At 37.6% G+C, this 15,888-nt stretch overlaps 1 protein-coding gene across 3 annotated transcripts in view; it reads left to right on the top strand.

The window, feature by feature from the left end:
• LOC131219194 (uncharacterized) overlaps positions 1-15,888 on the top strand; it is a 60,058-nt gene that overhangs the window by 20,846 nt on the left and 23,324 nt on the right. For all 3 annotated transcript variants that reach the window (XR_009158043.1, XR_009158042.1, XM_058214204.1), the window contains exon 3: positions 1,775-1,836. Coding sequence is in view for 1 of the 3 variants with exons in the window: in XM_058214204.1 (XP_058070187.1) it covers positions 1,775-1,836 (62 nt within the window). In the remaining 2 variants the exon portion in view is untranslated. The remainder of the gene's footprint in view (positions 1-1,774; positions 1,837-15,888) is intronic.

Raw genomic sequence — 15,888 nt, 5'->3', positions numbered from 1 at the left:
TCCTAGCAACGATCTCCCACTCTTTCTCTTCTCTCCTCACACTTTCCTCCTTTTTTCTCTCTCCTCTCTTAGGGTTTGGAGCAAATTCGTATGTGAGAGAGAAGGGGTGGGTTAAGGGTCTTATATAGGCCCAAAACTGGTTCAAATGGCCCTAGGGCCATGGTATACTTAGGTTATAGCCAAAGGGAGTCTGTTTCTGATAAACGGGGCTCATCTGGAGGTCCACTACTCACCAACGGCGTAAGGTAAGTTCCCTGGCAATGGATCTAGGCCAGGTTAAGATTTTGGTCCGATCGGATTTGTGGATCGACCATGGAGGACCAGTTTCAGTTCAACGGCTATCGTCGCTTGATCAGGGCCACAAGTACACTGATCTGGGTAGGGAAATTTCCCTGATCCAAGGGTGTAGTTGGGTCAGAATCTGACGGTTTGAAACCTTAAATTTGGCCCGCAAGCGAACGGCCCAAATCACTCAAATTTGAGTTTATTTTCTAAAGATATTCACGTTTCCTATACACTTCGCTTCGGGCTCAAGTTGTGCGTTTCTAGATACTATTTGGACTCGATTCCCGCGATGGTTGTCAAGCCCAGTAAGGTGGTCATAACCTTATAGTTTCGCCGTCATCGGACTTTTGACACACGGTCCAGGTCTAATACGGAGTTTCAATGTGCTACTGTGAGCAACTGGGTTTTGAGATTGCTCCTAGGTTTTTAAGTAATGTTGAGTTAGTGATTTTAATGGTTTTGAGTCTTATAGTTTGTATAGAAAGTGGTTCAAGCCAAATCCATCGATTCTTTAGTTTAGTACTTAACTACGTGTCGCCCAATTACGACAGACTAGGTTGCTCTATCAAAATCACCTATTTATTTTGTCAGATTCCATAAGACTAATGGCCCAAAACCCATTTTTATTTATATATTTACTATTATAGTAAATTTAAGTTTAAGTATTGTTCTCCATCATTTCAATGTTAGGATTAGCGTCTACTATGAAAGTACTTAGAAAAATGTGAAGAATAAGGTGGTGAAAGGTGAGATTTGTGAAGGAAATAGGTTGAAATGGGATTTTAAACTTTGGGATTGAGTTCTGAGAAGTCAATAAGGTGTTATGATCGACCCATTGCCTAAGGACGTCTAACTCCAGGTTGGCAAAAATCCGGGACGTTACACCAAGAGACCAATTTTCACCTTGATCTAAAACTCTAGTGGGCCATCGCAAAGAGAGATGCAAATCAAGGGAGGAAACTATTTTCTTTTACCATGGCCCACCAAAGTTTGGGATCAAGGTAAAAGTTGGGCCCTGGGGGTTTTATGGGGTGCTACATCCCGTGGATTGTTCAGATTTTGGACTCACATCACGTATGATGAGTTCTCAAAAAGTTCGCACGAGTTCCGTGCGAACTGGTGCGTAGCTGAGCATTTGGCTATATATACACACATGTATGTGTGTGCGCGCGCGTGCGTGCGTGTGTGTTAGATAATTGCTTAACTATTGATATTTGAAGATATGAACAAGGTGATAAATGTGATTCACCATCCTAACTTTAGATAATTGCTTAACTATTGATATTTGAAGATATGAACAGGGTTATAAACGTGATTCACCATCCTAACTATTGTCTTGGTGGTTAACAATTTGATTTGTGTCGTATACTTTTCATTACTCAAAATGTCCTTCAATTGTTTAGTAGCTTTCTCATAGGCGTTGCCATTATAAGTAGTAGTTAAATGATGATAACTGGATTACTAAAAAGATCTTTGCGGGGCATTGTAGGTTTCAGTTTATGACATGGACTGGTCATGTCCAACTGCAATAGTTGTCGGAAACGAACACAGGTGAGAGTAGTCCTCCAAATGACTTGTGCTTGTTTTGCCTGCTATAGTTATCAGAAATGAACATAGGCGAGAGTGAGACTTAGTTTTTGCTCTCCGAATGGCATTTTTGATCCATCCACTTTCAATAACTCCATAGTATCCCTTCATGGTCAAGATATTTTCAAAGATGTTTCAGAAATGTGATCATATTATTCTTGTAAGTAGTTTTTTGGCATCATTGTCAACATCATGTTTATTGTTGTAATTATCATCATAATCATTGCTAAACATGAGGTGCATATACTCACATATATGTTCATATACATAAGTACATACACACATATAATGGCAACAATTTCTGATGATTTTGCCCATGCAATTAGTTTTAGGAGAGACCTTAACCTTAAAATTTGAAAGGAAGTCAAGAGGAATTTTCAATATAGTTAGAGGTATTTGGGGCATTTTAAAAAAGTTAGTCATCAACTGAGGCCATTTTGGCCATTTTTGTTATTTCAAATGGTCTGTAGCGCCTTTCTCTCACGATCTCTCTTTTGCTCCTCTCTCAATTTGCAACACACGTGCCATGGCTCGTCTTTCTCTCTCTCTCTCTCTCTCTCTCTCTCTCTCTCTCTCTCTCTATATATATATATATATATAACTCTTATGTTTTATGTATTGGTATTGCTCAATTTAAAAAAAATTTATTAGTATGCACCGCTGTTTTAAATAGTGGTAACGTGTTGCGTAGTGTTCAACCCTTTGTAGCGTGTAGCGTAAATAGTGTAGCTTAAGCTACGTGATACTTCTATTTTTTAATTTAAAAATAAAAAAATATGATAACTAGTAAAAAAAGCAAAAAATATAAAAATGCCTAATAGATAATTCATTTTTTCAAGTATCATGTTCAAACAAATTATTAATTATTATTTATCAAAAGCTAATCTACACATAAAGTTATAAAACAAATCAAATAATTATTGCATCAACAACTTTCTAAGAAAACCACTTTAATTAATATTTAATAATGTCTAATTGAAACTGCAAGTCACAACTCACAAGTATGAAACGAAATAAAAATCCCACAGGTTGAGAGTATTAAGTACGATATAGATGTCATCTATACAAAGAGGGTTTTTTTTTTGAAAACCCTCTTTCGAAACCCTTTTTATTTTTAGTTTTAAAGGTTTTTTAGTGTCCAAGTTTCACACCAACTTTAACAAAGGATCACTACCATTTTAAGTGAAAGCAAATATAAAAAGGTTTGGTTACTTCTTAATGTTTTTTATGATGTGAAATTTATACAAAATTTAAAAAGCAAAACTTAAAAAAAAATGAAAAAAATACGTTGTAGCGTATGCTACCAATGCTGCATGCTACGTAGTTGTAGTGCACGCTAAGACCCTTGTAGTGTACACTATAAGGTATTTACTCTATTTAGGTATGCGACGTAGCGCTATGTTTATGCTATGAATGCCATTTGAAACACTAGCATGCACCATGTATCACACCCTTGGGATACGGGAGCATATCGGTTTTACATGGGAAATAGTGCATGTATCAACCTATGTAGTTGACTATTAGGTAGTGCTTGATTGTGATCAATGTTTGTAATAGTATTACATTCTACCTATGGGAGTTGTGTTCTCATCATGGTGTGCCATAAAGGCCATTATAGGACCATATAGGCCGTTACATAAAGGTAACAGTGGCAACTATTACACATTACAAGGTTGTAAAGGGTCCGTTACAGAAAAAATGACCAGTAAAGGCCGTTATAGCCTTGCAACGGCCCGTTATGCCCCTTGTAAAGGCCTCATAATGGTTCGTTACGGGGTCGATACATGTTTTTCAGATATATTTTTTTCAATAAAAAAGGAGACGGTAACGATTGTTATACCCCCCTATAACGGCCGTTACACCCTGTATCATAAAGGTAACGGTGGTGGCTGTTACGACCATCGTTACCGTTACGGAATACCTTGGTTCTCATTGCCAATCCCAAGCCCCGATAAAGGAGGGTTGCGTTAGGTTGGCAGCCAATGTCAAACTTGTGCCATAACTTTCATCATGAATCTGAACAATATGACATTCCAAACTCATGGAATGTAAGTGACGCATTGCATTGGTACCTGGGTGTAGTGAGAAATGGGCAAGGGTTGGCTAGGTGTCTCTTGGAAATAACACGCCTCAACAATGCTTGGTTGCTTTGAGAAGTAGGCAACAATTTTCGTGCCATTCTAGACGCGTAGGTGGAGACGCTAGTCCAGGAGAATAGGATTAGTCTTGAAACATGGAATATAGGAACATTAACGGATAAGAGTATGGAGTTAGTAGATACAATGAAATGAAGGAGAGTTAGCTTGCATTTGTGAAAATAAGTGCAAATGGGCCAAAACTAGAGAATGATGGAGAACAAATATAAATCATTAATCAAAATTCCAATTGCAAATGCGTTTCTCAAAGTAAGTGCGAATGATTGAATAAAAAACTAAGGAATAACTAAATGCAGAAAGTTTAGACATGAAAATTAGATTCCGTCTAGCTTTAGGATTGTAAAAATAGTCCACCAACTAATCCAAAAAAAATAAAATAAAAATAGTTTCATGACTCTTATTGAAATGTCCTCTGCTCTATCTCCTAATCCCATCCATAAACAGCGTTGTCCTCATGTGGATTCTTGACCTTTTTGAACCCTTGCAAAGAATTGCACGTGTACGATTGCTCCTGTGTTGAGGCACCATGAGTTAGCCCGTCCAGTCATGAAGTTTGTTTTATAAACAAATAGGCTAGAAAAGTGGAAGGATGAGTGATACTTGCAGACTACTCATCGGACATCTTCGCTTGTAGGATTTTGCACTACTTACAAGTATGTTGTTTATGCTAACCCTCATATGCATCCCTTTGTCAAATACTGACAAAAAGGAGGAGAAAGATTTAGTCCCACCATACAAGTATATTCTGATTTTGTAGGATTTGTTTATTGTTGTAGGGATTGATGAAGATAGCGGGAGCAAGTATGGGGGAGTAATGCAAGTTTACATGTCTTGGTGTATCTAGTTGTAAATTTATTTAACATGTAATATTTTGAATTGTTTTGGTATCTCATTGGTATGAAGCATGACATTGTCTAGGTTAGTTTTTTGTCACATAATTTACAAATGGGGAGATTGTTAGTGCAATGATTTGTGCACCTTGTTTGTCAATCACGCGAGTTCATGTGTCATGAAGTCTTTTGAGCCATTGAAAGCTGAACACCGAAGACATAAGAGGACGTGGAGCATCAAGGAGCAAAGTATATGGGGTGCCTTGGTGTCCATAGCCCTTGACCCAAAACAACCTAAACCTCCAGATGATCTTAACCCTAATAGGTAAACCTTTTATTGATCATCCCTTAGTCATAGGAGCCTAAATTGAACATCCTTATATTGGCTTTAAAGGTTCCGAGTTGTTGGAATAACTGCATAAATTCAACAATCTTCAGTCCCATCGAACACCCCTTCGGTCCTGCCGAAAGTGGTTAGAACAGGACAACAAGCACAACCTTTAAATTCATTTTAAAATTGGCTGCAACTAGACAAGATTTGGCTGGACTCGGTGCCATCGAACTATGAATTCGGTCCGATCGAAAATGACAAAAAATGGTTAGCAAGCCTTCTTGAAAAACCAGTATATTTCGGCTCCAGCTGGACAATCCTTCGGCTAGATTCGGTGTGATCGAAGGTCATGATCGGTCCGACTGAAGGTACCGAATTTTGTCCAGCAACCTTCATGGTTTTTCCACAGGTTAATTCGGTGCAACTGAAGCAAACTTCAGCCCATGGTATGCCAAATCGGTTACGTATCGGCCGTATCGGCCGATACGTAACAGTAACGGTGCGAACCGTTACCCGTTTCGGGGCCGAAACGGCCGATTCGATTTTTTGTACCCGTATCGGCCGATACGGGACCGATACGGGCGTAGCGGCCCGAAACGGGCCGTTATAGGACCGTAACGGGCCCGAAACGATAACTTTTTTTTTTTAGCTTTGTTTTTGCTGTTTTTTTGAAACCTCTTGCTTCCAAACTGTTTCTAACTCCTTCTACTACTAATTTCGACCAACCTTAGCTAGGTATTTGATAGAAAAACACATTATATTATTATATTATAGATTTTTTTGAATCAAAGCTCGGTGGGCCATTTTTCAGAAATTCGTCAAAAATAGGTATTTATACTTTTTTTAATATATTTTGCTGTTTTAATCATGTCATATGATGTGTTAATCATAGTAGAACATGTTAATGTGCATTTTACAGATTTGGGGTGCCATTTAATAATTTTTTCTATTTACGCTGAATTTTGGCCCCTTTTTTTAAAATTCGAAAAATCAGTTTTTAATGGTTGTTTTGCTGTTTTAATCATGCCATTTGATGTATTAATCATAGTAGAACATGTTAATGTGCATTTTACAGATTTGAGGTGCCATTTTATATTTTTTTAATATTTTTTTCTATTTACGCATTTATTTTGGCCCTTTTTTTGAAAATTCGAAAAACCATTTTTAAGTGATTCTTTTGCTGTTTTAATGATGTCATATGATGTGTTAATCATAGTAGAACATGTTAATGTGCATTTTACAGATTTGGGGTTCCATTTTATATATTTTTTTATATTTTTTTCTATTTACGCATTTATTTTGGCCCTTTTTTTGAAAATTCGAAAAATCATTTTTTAATGATTCTTTTGCTGTTTTAATGATGCCATATGATGTGTTAATCATAGTAGAACATGTTAATATGCATTTTACAGATTTGGGGTGCCATTTTATATTTTTTTTTATATTTTTTTCTATTTACGCATTTATTTCGGCCCTTTTTTTGAAAATTCAAAAAATCATTTTTTAATGATTCTTTTGCTGTTTTAATGATGCCATATGATGTGTTAATCATAGTAGAACATGTTAATGTGCATTTTACATATTTGGGGTGCCATTTTATATATATATTTTTATTTTTTTCTATTTACGCATTTATTTCGGCCCTTTTTTTGAAAATTCGAAAAATCATTTTTTAATGATTCTTTTGCTGTTTTAATGATGCCATATGATGTGTTAATCATAGTAGAACATGTTAATGTGCATTTTACATATTTGGGGTGCCATTTTATATTTTTTTTCTATTTACGCATGAATTTTGGCCCTCAAAAATAATTGCAAACACCTAAATGTAAGATATTTTCATATTACATTCATTCTAATATATCTATCATTGATAGTAGATAGTTAGAAAATTAAATATATGAATTTTGTAGTCAAATTCAGGTTATCTGGTTCATAAATTCATCAGACAGTCCGATACAACTTCTCACTAAAGAGTGGACCGTTACACCACCATAAACATGTTCCAATTTATAAATGAATGCATATTTGGAATGCTTAGAATATTCCGGATTTAATCCATATTTTTTCATATTTTTTTGGCAAAAAAATTTTTTGCGCCGTTACGGGCCGTTACGCCCCCGTATCACCGTTACGGCCCCGTATCCGTATCGGTTTTGGAGGTCATCGTTACGCCAACCGATACCGATACGGGACACCTTGCTTCAGCCTGATCGAAGACTAGCCGTTATAGATCCATTGTAGCCTTTTTTTCTATAAATCTAGCAACTAGATCTTTGTGGAAAGGATGAATTTTGGCATTTTAGAGACCTTAGTGCATCTCAAGCTCTACCAAACCTCTTAGGCTCTATCCCAATGAGATTCATGCTATCTCATTAGCGATTCTTCACTCTAATGAGCATTCCAAGCTCCTCTACAAGAAGATCCAAGAAGATCACGATCTCAGGCTTTCTTTAGAGTTTAGACACCATTTCTATTAGCAAATCTAGTGTCTATCAATATCTAGAGTGTTCATCAAGTAGAATCCCCTAAGAATTCAACTTCCTATTAGTTGTAGGAGATTTTACCCAACTCCCATCACCTTGGTCATCGCAAAGGAGCATCGCATGTAAGGTGTTTGATCTTGGAGCTGAAGTATTGACAATGTATCGGCATCACGATCAGGGGAGCAAAAGGGGAGCTGATTGAAGCGTGGGAGAGCATTGATCAAGCAACCCAAGAAGGCACGTCAAAGAGGCTCAATTCGACTAGTGTCATGCATGAGTCCATACTCTCTTTCCATGTGTAGGATCGATGCTAAGAGTTTGTGACCCAAACTTGATAGGTTCTTGTGTAGGACCTAGGCTCTTGCGTAGGGACGAATTCATCGGACATGAGTGTGTACGTGTTAGTCTCTATGGGAGCATTTGGTGGGAGTAAATGTAGGTCCTTGGACTAGGACCAAGGTTTGTGGCTAGCCTATAGAAAATTATGCAAGTCTCCAAGGGAGCTGGTCCTTGTGTAGGATTGTAAAGGTTAGAGGTGAACCTGATTTAATACCTCCAATAGTTAAATTCGGTACACTCATGGGTTGAGTGCGTCCGCTGGGAGTAGAGTAGGGAAACCGTACTACTATACATGCTTGTGTTTGTTATTATTATTTGAGCACTTATTTAATTATGCTTATGTGATTGTTTAGATGAATTATATGTATGCATGATTAAATGAATGCTAGGCGTTGATAATTAGCATATCTCATACATACATGCTCACTATCAATTATAAACTAGTTGCCTAATTGGTATATCTACTGTAGTCTATGTGATTGGACCCTCTATAGGCTTGGAAGCCTTAGAGTTAATTGCCTTATGTAGTTTAATATGCATATTAGTTTAAGTAGACAATTGTATTTAAAAAGTCGAAAATTTTATTTGGTCCTAATCCCTCCTTCCTCCCCTCTAGGACATAGCCTTCATTCTGTAGCTTCGCCAAGCTTCCATGTGCATAGCCCGGGGTATCCTATTCCACACGCAATTTTAGTACCATGCAAGTTTATATTTGCGATACTAATGTCGCAACGGTTTGGACCTAGCATCTAACAAGTTGTTTTGCCCTTTGCCATTGCTCATTGTCCTTAATTTTCTGTGGAGTGGAATCAATCCTTGGTGGGTTAGGCACGAGATCCTTAATTGCATGCCATAGTTTGTTACCAGTTAGCATTAACTCCATCTTTCGGGTCCAATCAATGTGGTTCTGATATATGAATTTGTCCTCTTTGATTAAGTTAGAAAGTGGATTTGACTTAGGCATAGTGAGAGAGATATCTACATGACATATGAGAAGTGCTTATTAATTGTGGAAATTAAAGTTTCTCACACACGGGGATACATTTTAGGTGTTCTTGGTACCAATGTTGTCAAATCGCATATGGGATCGTGTGCGATTGCATATGCCTGTGCGCATATGCGATCGCGCAATCGCATGTGCGGTCACACATTTTTTATTATTATAAAATTTTGCAAAAATTTTTAAAAAAATCAGAAAAATAGGGAGAAAATAAGAAAAGAATGAATAAATTATTATATGCCCTTGGCCCTTGCAATACATTTAATTTAAGTAAAATAAACCCAATTACATAATGAATTAAATATTAAGTCATCATTCATCAACAATTCTACATTTTACAATATAGTTAGCAGATATGAAATATCAACATTCAACGCTACATCAATAATCAACATCAACACACTTAGTAAACAAAATGAAGAAGTTATTTATTTATTATACCACCATCATCATCACCACCATTATCCGAGTCATCTCCTTCTTCTACATACACTTCTTTCGTTTCTTCATTATTTGTATGTACTAATACTTCATCAACATCCAATGGTAGATCTTCAGCTTGATCATTATCACCATTTCCGTCTTCCATCTCCTCAATCTTTTCAACGGGTCGACGGTTACTACTTGCCCTCCGCGTCCCCCCATCCTTCGCCTTCGAGTGGTACCTTCACTAGGTGTTGATCCATATGCAGCATCTTCAACTTGCGCCCATGTCAGGTCCTCTGTCTCTACGAGCCACTCGTTATCTGCATCCAACTTATATAAGCAGATAAGGTTAAAGAAACCAGGCTTTTCTTTCCTAGTATGGAATCGTTCTCGCAATTTTTGATTGTATTGAACGAAAATCAAGTCGTTGAGCTTTTTTTGTTCAAGGTGATTCCTTTTCTTAGTATAAATCTGATGAAAGAAAGCGCATTCAACATTAGCTATTTAGGTAATTACTTTAGCTTGGGCCTTACACTAAAAAATTGAAGTTTACAATTACTAAACTTGCCGCCTCGAACGTGCTCCAATTGCTCTCGCAACCACTGGTAGAACACGCGAGTCTAGGAATCCTCATAGCCAGCTTCTTTAGAGCTGGATCTTTCCTGTTCGGGTCCACTTTATAAGCAGCCCATCAGTCAGCTAAGAAAAAACAGTTTAAGTAGGTTAGAGACACTTTGTAGAAAAACTATTTGTAAGATATTAAGACTGACATTCATAGTAGTATTTACTGGGTAATTTCATTGTCCGATGCCTTATTACGATATCCTTTGAGAATATCCCTCACTCTGTATAGAAGTCTAGCAAAGTTGAGATCTTGTCTTGTTCTTTTCTATCTGGAATCATTCTTTCCAACACATCAATAAATCCAATTATATGTATAGTAAGTGCTTCTGCTGGATCAACAGAAGTGAATAAACAAGATGGGTTAAGGATGTAAGCAACCGAATACAATGGAGATGACATTTGGCTGCACAATCTTCTATCTATAATATCTATAATCAGCTTGTAATCACGGTCTCTACTCTCTATAGTTAAAATGGTTCATGATCTTATTTTTCGCCCTATCCATCGCATCATATATGTAGCCCATTGCGGGCATCTCATCTCCGTCCACCAATCGCAACATAGCGACTAAGGGCTGGATGCTTTTAGTGCCTTTACCACTTGTGTCCAAAAACTTTTTGAAATGATTATTTGTTGAACCTGTTTCTCTTCAGCCTTTTTTGATCAAGGCCCACTTGTAAAATCGGCCAACACTATAAAGCTTCTAAGTTCTGATTTTTTTGCATGTAATCTTTGTAGTGTTAAAAAGGCTGTAGCGAAATGGGTGACTACTGGACGTAGCAAGTTACCCCAATGTGTTTTCTCATTCGACTGAGAAGAAGGGCCTGTTTGTACATAATGATTGTGATTCTTTTAGCCCTTGTAATTACATTTATAAATAACCTACCTATATCTTCTAACATAAGATCAACACAATGGGCCACACAGGGGGTCCAAAATAAACGTCGCCTCTTCTCCATAAGAAGACGACCGACCATTACATACGAGGCTGCTTTGTCTGTACTTACTTGTATAACATATTCCTCACCTATTTCTTTAACTACATTATTTAGTAAGCTAAACAAATATTCTCCAGTGTGTGAATGGCCCGATGCATCCACGGACTTCAAGAACACTGTCCCAGCTGGACAATTTACCAAGAAGTTAATAAGAGACCGATCGGTTCTATCGGTCCATCCATCGGCTATTAGTGAACACTCATATGTTTTTCATGATTCCTTATATTCAGTTATAAATGATCGTGTATATTCAACTTCAGTTTTTAGGCATATTCACTTCCTTTCATGATATGAAGGAGGTTTAAGCCCAGGTCCAAATTGACCTATAGCCTCAACCATTACTTTGAAGCTTCTCGATTTAACGGCATTGAAAACAATGCCGGTTTGGTAAAACCACTTAGCAATATATTGAATAGTAGTTTTCCTATATTTTTGTTTATACCGGTTCTCTAAAATTGTTTGAGCCAGCCCTTTGCCTCAACCCCTTTGGTTGATTACATCCTCGGGGTGTGGTCTACACCATCTATCCATGGGCCCATCCCCTCGAGGTCTTTTCGAGACCGTTGGTTGTACTTGTGGTCTGGACTGGCTTATCGAAGTAGGGGGAGTGGGACTAGCTTCATCTACATCAACTATGTTTATATCTTCATATGCGTCTTGTTCCAAATATTCCTCCTGATGTAGGGTACTATCGCATCTCTTTCTTGACTGTTTTCCCATATACTCTATGATCTCCCTTCGGATTTCTGGAGTAAGTTTGTCGCATGCCTTTGCATTTAACCTCTGTAAATGTGCAAGGTATTGCTTGTGCCCTTGCAATGCCACCGGAACCCACATACCTACATAACTCACACACTATGTGAGTCTTATCTGAAACACTACGATAGTGCCCATACTTCCAACTTGGGTCATTCGACTTGGGTTTCAAAAAGGAAGATTGGGAAGAAGACATTATATTGGTGCCTTGGTGGTATGTGTGTATTGATTGTTAGTATAAACAAGTAACTAAAAACTAAAGTAAAGTTACTAAAGTAAGAGACTAAAGAGTAAAGAGAGAGACTAAAGAGATGGGACTTGGGGGAGAGAGAGAGAGAGAGAGAGAGTTACACACTTTACACTTACACTAGTAGTAGAAAGGGAGAAGAGGGAAAAGAAAAGGAGAGAGAGAGAGAGTTACACACTTTACGCTTACACTAGTAGTAGAAAGGGAGAAGAGGGAAAAGAAAAGGAGAGAGAGAGAGAGAGAGAGAGAGAGAGAGAGAGAGAGAGAGAGAGAGAGAGAGAGAGAGAGAGAGATTTACACGCAAACACAACAATTACAATTACAAATTTACAAAAAAACAAATTCTTCACTTCTTGATCTTGTCTTCACTTTTGCCTTGACCCTTGAGTCTTGATTCTAGAATATTGTAGACTTGTAAGTTGTAAGTTGTGTTGTTGTACTTGTAAACTTGCAAGTAACTTGTAAGAAAAAGTAACAAACTGAAAAAAAAGTTAGAAGTTAGAAGTTAGAACTTGGATATGATTATGAAACTTTAAGAGATGATGAGAATATGAGATAAGAAAGAGAGATAGAAACTAGAAAGAGAGTTGTGTGAATATGATTATGAATTTATGATCTTTATAACTTGAAAAAATTAGAAACTAGAAAGAGAGTTCAACAGATGGAGGTTGGTTGTCTTGTCTCTTGAATATTGATTCTTGAATCCTTGTAGATGTACTTGCCCTTTCCCTTGATTGAAACTTCATTCTTGAAAGAAATATGGATGGAGGAGTGGAGCTTGGGGCTTGGAATTATGTAAGAGAGAGTGTAAGAGAGAGAAAAATAGAAATAGAGAGAGAGTTTGATCTTCGAGTGTGTGGAGTGCTTAAAATCTCTTTTTATAGAGAAAAAATCAAGATTTTTTTTTTCCAACGGTCAGAAAACGGTAAGATTTCTGACTGTTGGCACTTATGCGATCGCATATTATCGCGCATGTGGCATATGTGATCGCATATGTGCAGTGATCACATATGCCACTGTCGCATATGTGATCTGTGCACATTTGTGCGCATATGCGAATGTGCGATCGCACATATCAACACTGTTTGGTACAGAATCCTGCAAATTGTGTTCCAAGTTTGTGTGCACTTGGTGTATGATCCAACTATTCAGACCAAGGTACTCAGTAACGGTTGTTACGGAATACCTTTACGATACGGGTTGTAACGGCTATTATGACCCTCATAATGGTCATTATGGTCTCTTTATTTATTGAAAGAAAAGCCTAAAAAACCTATATTGGCCCTGTAACGTTGAAAAAAAATAATAATCCAAAAAACATGTATTTGCCCTGACCATTACGGGGCTGTAACGGCCTTTACAAGGGGCGTAATAGGTCGTCAATGGCGGTTATAGGTCATTTTTTTCATGACGGCTATTACGAACATTACGACCCGTAACGCATAACGGTTGCCATTGTTACCTTTATGTAACTGCCTTTACGCCACGCCATGATTCAGATTGCACGAAGTACATTACATAATCTTAAACTGAACATGATTGGAAAGTTCTTGCTTGCCCCATCTTGAACATGGAATTAATTCAATAATGATGCAATAATTCATAATCTTCCAGCATTAACCAGTGTATGGTTAGACTCGGTTCCCACCAAGGTATTAAAAAAGGGTTAATGGTGGTTTCTGTTAAGTGGTACGGGGCCATGGCTGATTTGAAAAAAAATTGGCCCGTAATGAGTCCATAATGGGTTGACATGGGGCTGTAATGGACTGATACGGCCGTAACGGGCCGATACATTTTGTTTTCCTTAAAAAATATTCCAACCATTATAGGGTTTGTAATGGCCATTACGGCCTTGAATACCTTGGTTTACACTCATGCATTGGGTAATGCTACATGATTTTTTGTGCCATGATCAGATTCTGTTTGTATACACACGATATCAAAAGTCACATGACTCAATCTAAGGATTTATGATCTCATAATAGTCAAGTAAGAAAGCTATATGGTGTAGATCTTGCTAATGCATGCAAAGGATGGTTGTGATCAAATCTCCATGATCCATCGATCAAAGACAAAATCTGAACCGTTAGATGTGTTCAAAACGTAGACATTGGGCTAGGGATACAGCTTGAGCCCAATCCAAGTTTCAACGATTTTGATCTAATAGATCTGATATCGAATGGTTCGGATCCAATCTGTCCAGATCCAGCAGTCAGCAAGCTGATATGCTTCATCGAGAATGTTTATCAAGTGCTTTTACATAAGCATGTAAAATTGTCTCAATAGGATGAAAGATGGGTGAGATATCAATGAACAAGCCAGATTCAATTACAATCGTTTATTTTCTGCACGATCAATACCTTGGATTGATGGGACAACAATATTACCACTATATCCAGCATATGATACAACTGCCACTAGACAAGTAAGGCGTAGATCATCCATTAAATGGATCATTTGGGATATCCAGGAAAGGATGGTCATGATCAATTGCATGCGGTGGCCCACATGGCCACAGGCTCCACTCATAATGAATCATGCACATGCTGGACACTATGGTGAATATGATGGACAGCGGATTTTGTTGAAAATGTCTAGTATCTTGTCAACATAGAACTTTCTAAATATGACACATGTACAAAACATGCAAATAATGTAGCATAATATTTAAATAAATAATGCAGTAGGTGAAAAATATTCCAGATTTGGAAACTCCCAATTTCCTTTCAATTTTAATACTTGAAAAAGGAAAATAAAAGGGGATTTCCAAATTAGGAAACTTGAGGAAGTTCCCTTAGGAAAGGAAATTGAAGCGGAGAGAATAGGAAAGGGGAATAGGGAAAGAGAGGGGGCGTCACCACCTCTCATGGTGGTGACGTCCCATCATGGTGGGCCGTACGACCAGCCAAGTGGGCCTCACATGTGGGATCTACTCCATCCATCTTGATCTCCTCCATCTGTTTTGCATTCTCCTTTCGATCTCCACAATTAATTATGCATACACACTGCACTCTCAAACTTGAGGCTTGAAACTCAAAGGCCTGGATCTTACAATTATATTCATGTCCTTGCTAATCTGGGCTTTCTATGATGCTAATTACAAAGAGATCTATCAAAATTCCAAAAAGCACATGAAGTGGACATAAAAAACATGCCGTGAGTACTTCAAATCCTTTGATCCAAAATAGTAGAAAATTGAATGATCTAAAGACAAATCCAAACCATTGAATCCATTCAAATCACCATCATTTTTTTTTTTTTGGAAACGGTGATGGATTTTATTACACAAGACTAGAGGTCAAAAGAATTACAAGAGCAAAAGAAAAAGAAAAGGGAGAAACAAATACAAGTTAGCCCAGGTGATCAACAACTTGATCCGCCCCGATTGCCTTTAGATCATTGGCCCATTACCTAACTAGTTCTTTAACCCACGATCCCAACTGCTCCGTGGATCTATTCCAATTCTTGAAAATGTGATGATTTCTTTCTGGCCAAAGAGACCAAATACTAGCCAATAAACATAGCCGCCGTATCTCCTTACCAGCCCCTCCTATCCCTTCGCTGTGCCACAATCTAAAAAAGGCTTCAATAGAACTGGGCATGACCCATTTGGATAGCAAAGCTGCTTAAAATAGCCACCCATATCTTTGATGCAACATTGCAGTGTATAAAAAGATGATCGACCGATTCCTCCTTTTAGAAGCACATAATACACTCAATTTGTCATTGATAATATCTCGATATTATCGATATCTCAACATGCATGATATTGAGACCACAATCTTTCGTTTCCTTTCCAATTGTTGATGATTTATTGGTGAAA

This window comes from Magnolia sinica, chromosome 11 (genome assembly GCF_029962835.1).
Source record: "Magnolia sinica isolate HGM2019 chromosome 11, MsV1, whole genome shotgun sequence".
Taxonomy (NCBI): domain Eukaryota; kingdom Viridiplantae; phylum Streptophyta; class Magnoliopsida; order Magnoliales; family Magnoliaceae; genus Magnolia; species Magnolia sinica.
This window is presented reverse-complemented; position numbering and strand designations above follow the sequence as displayed.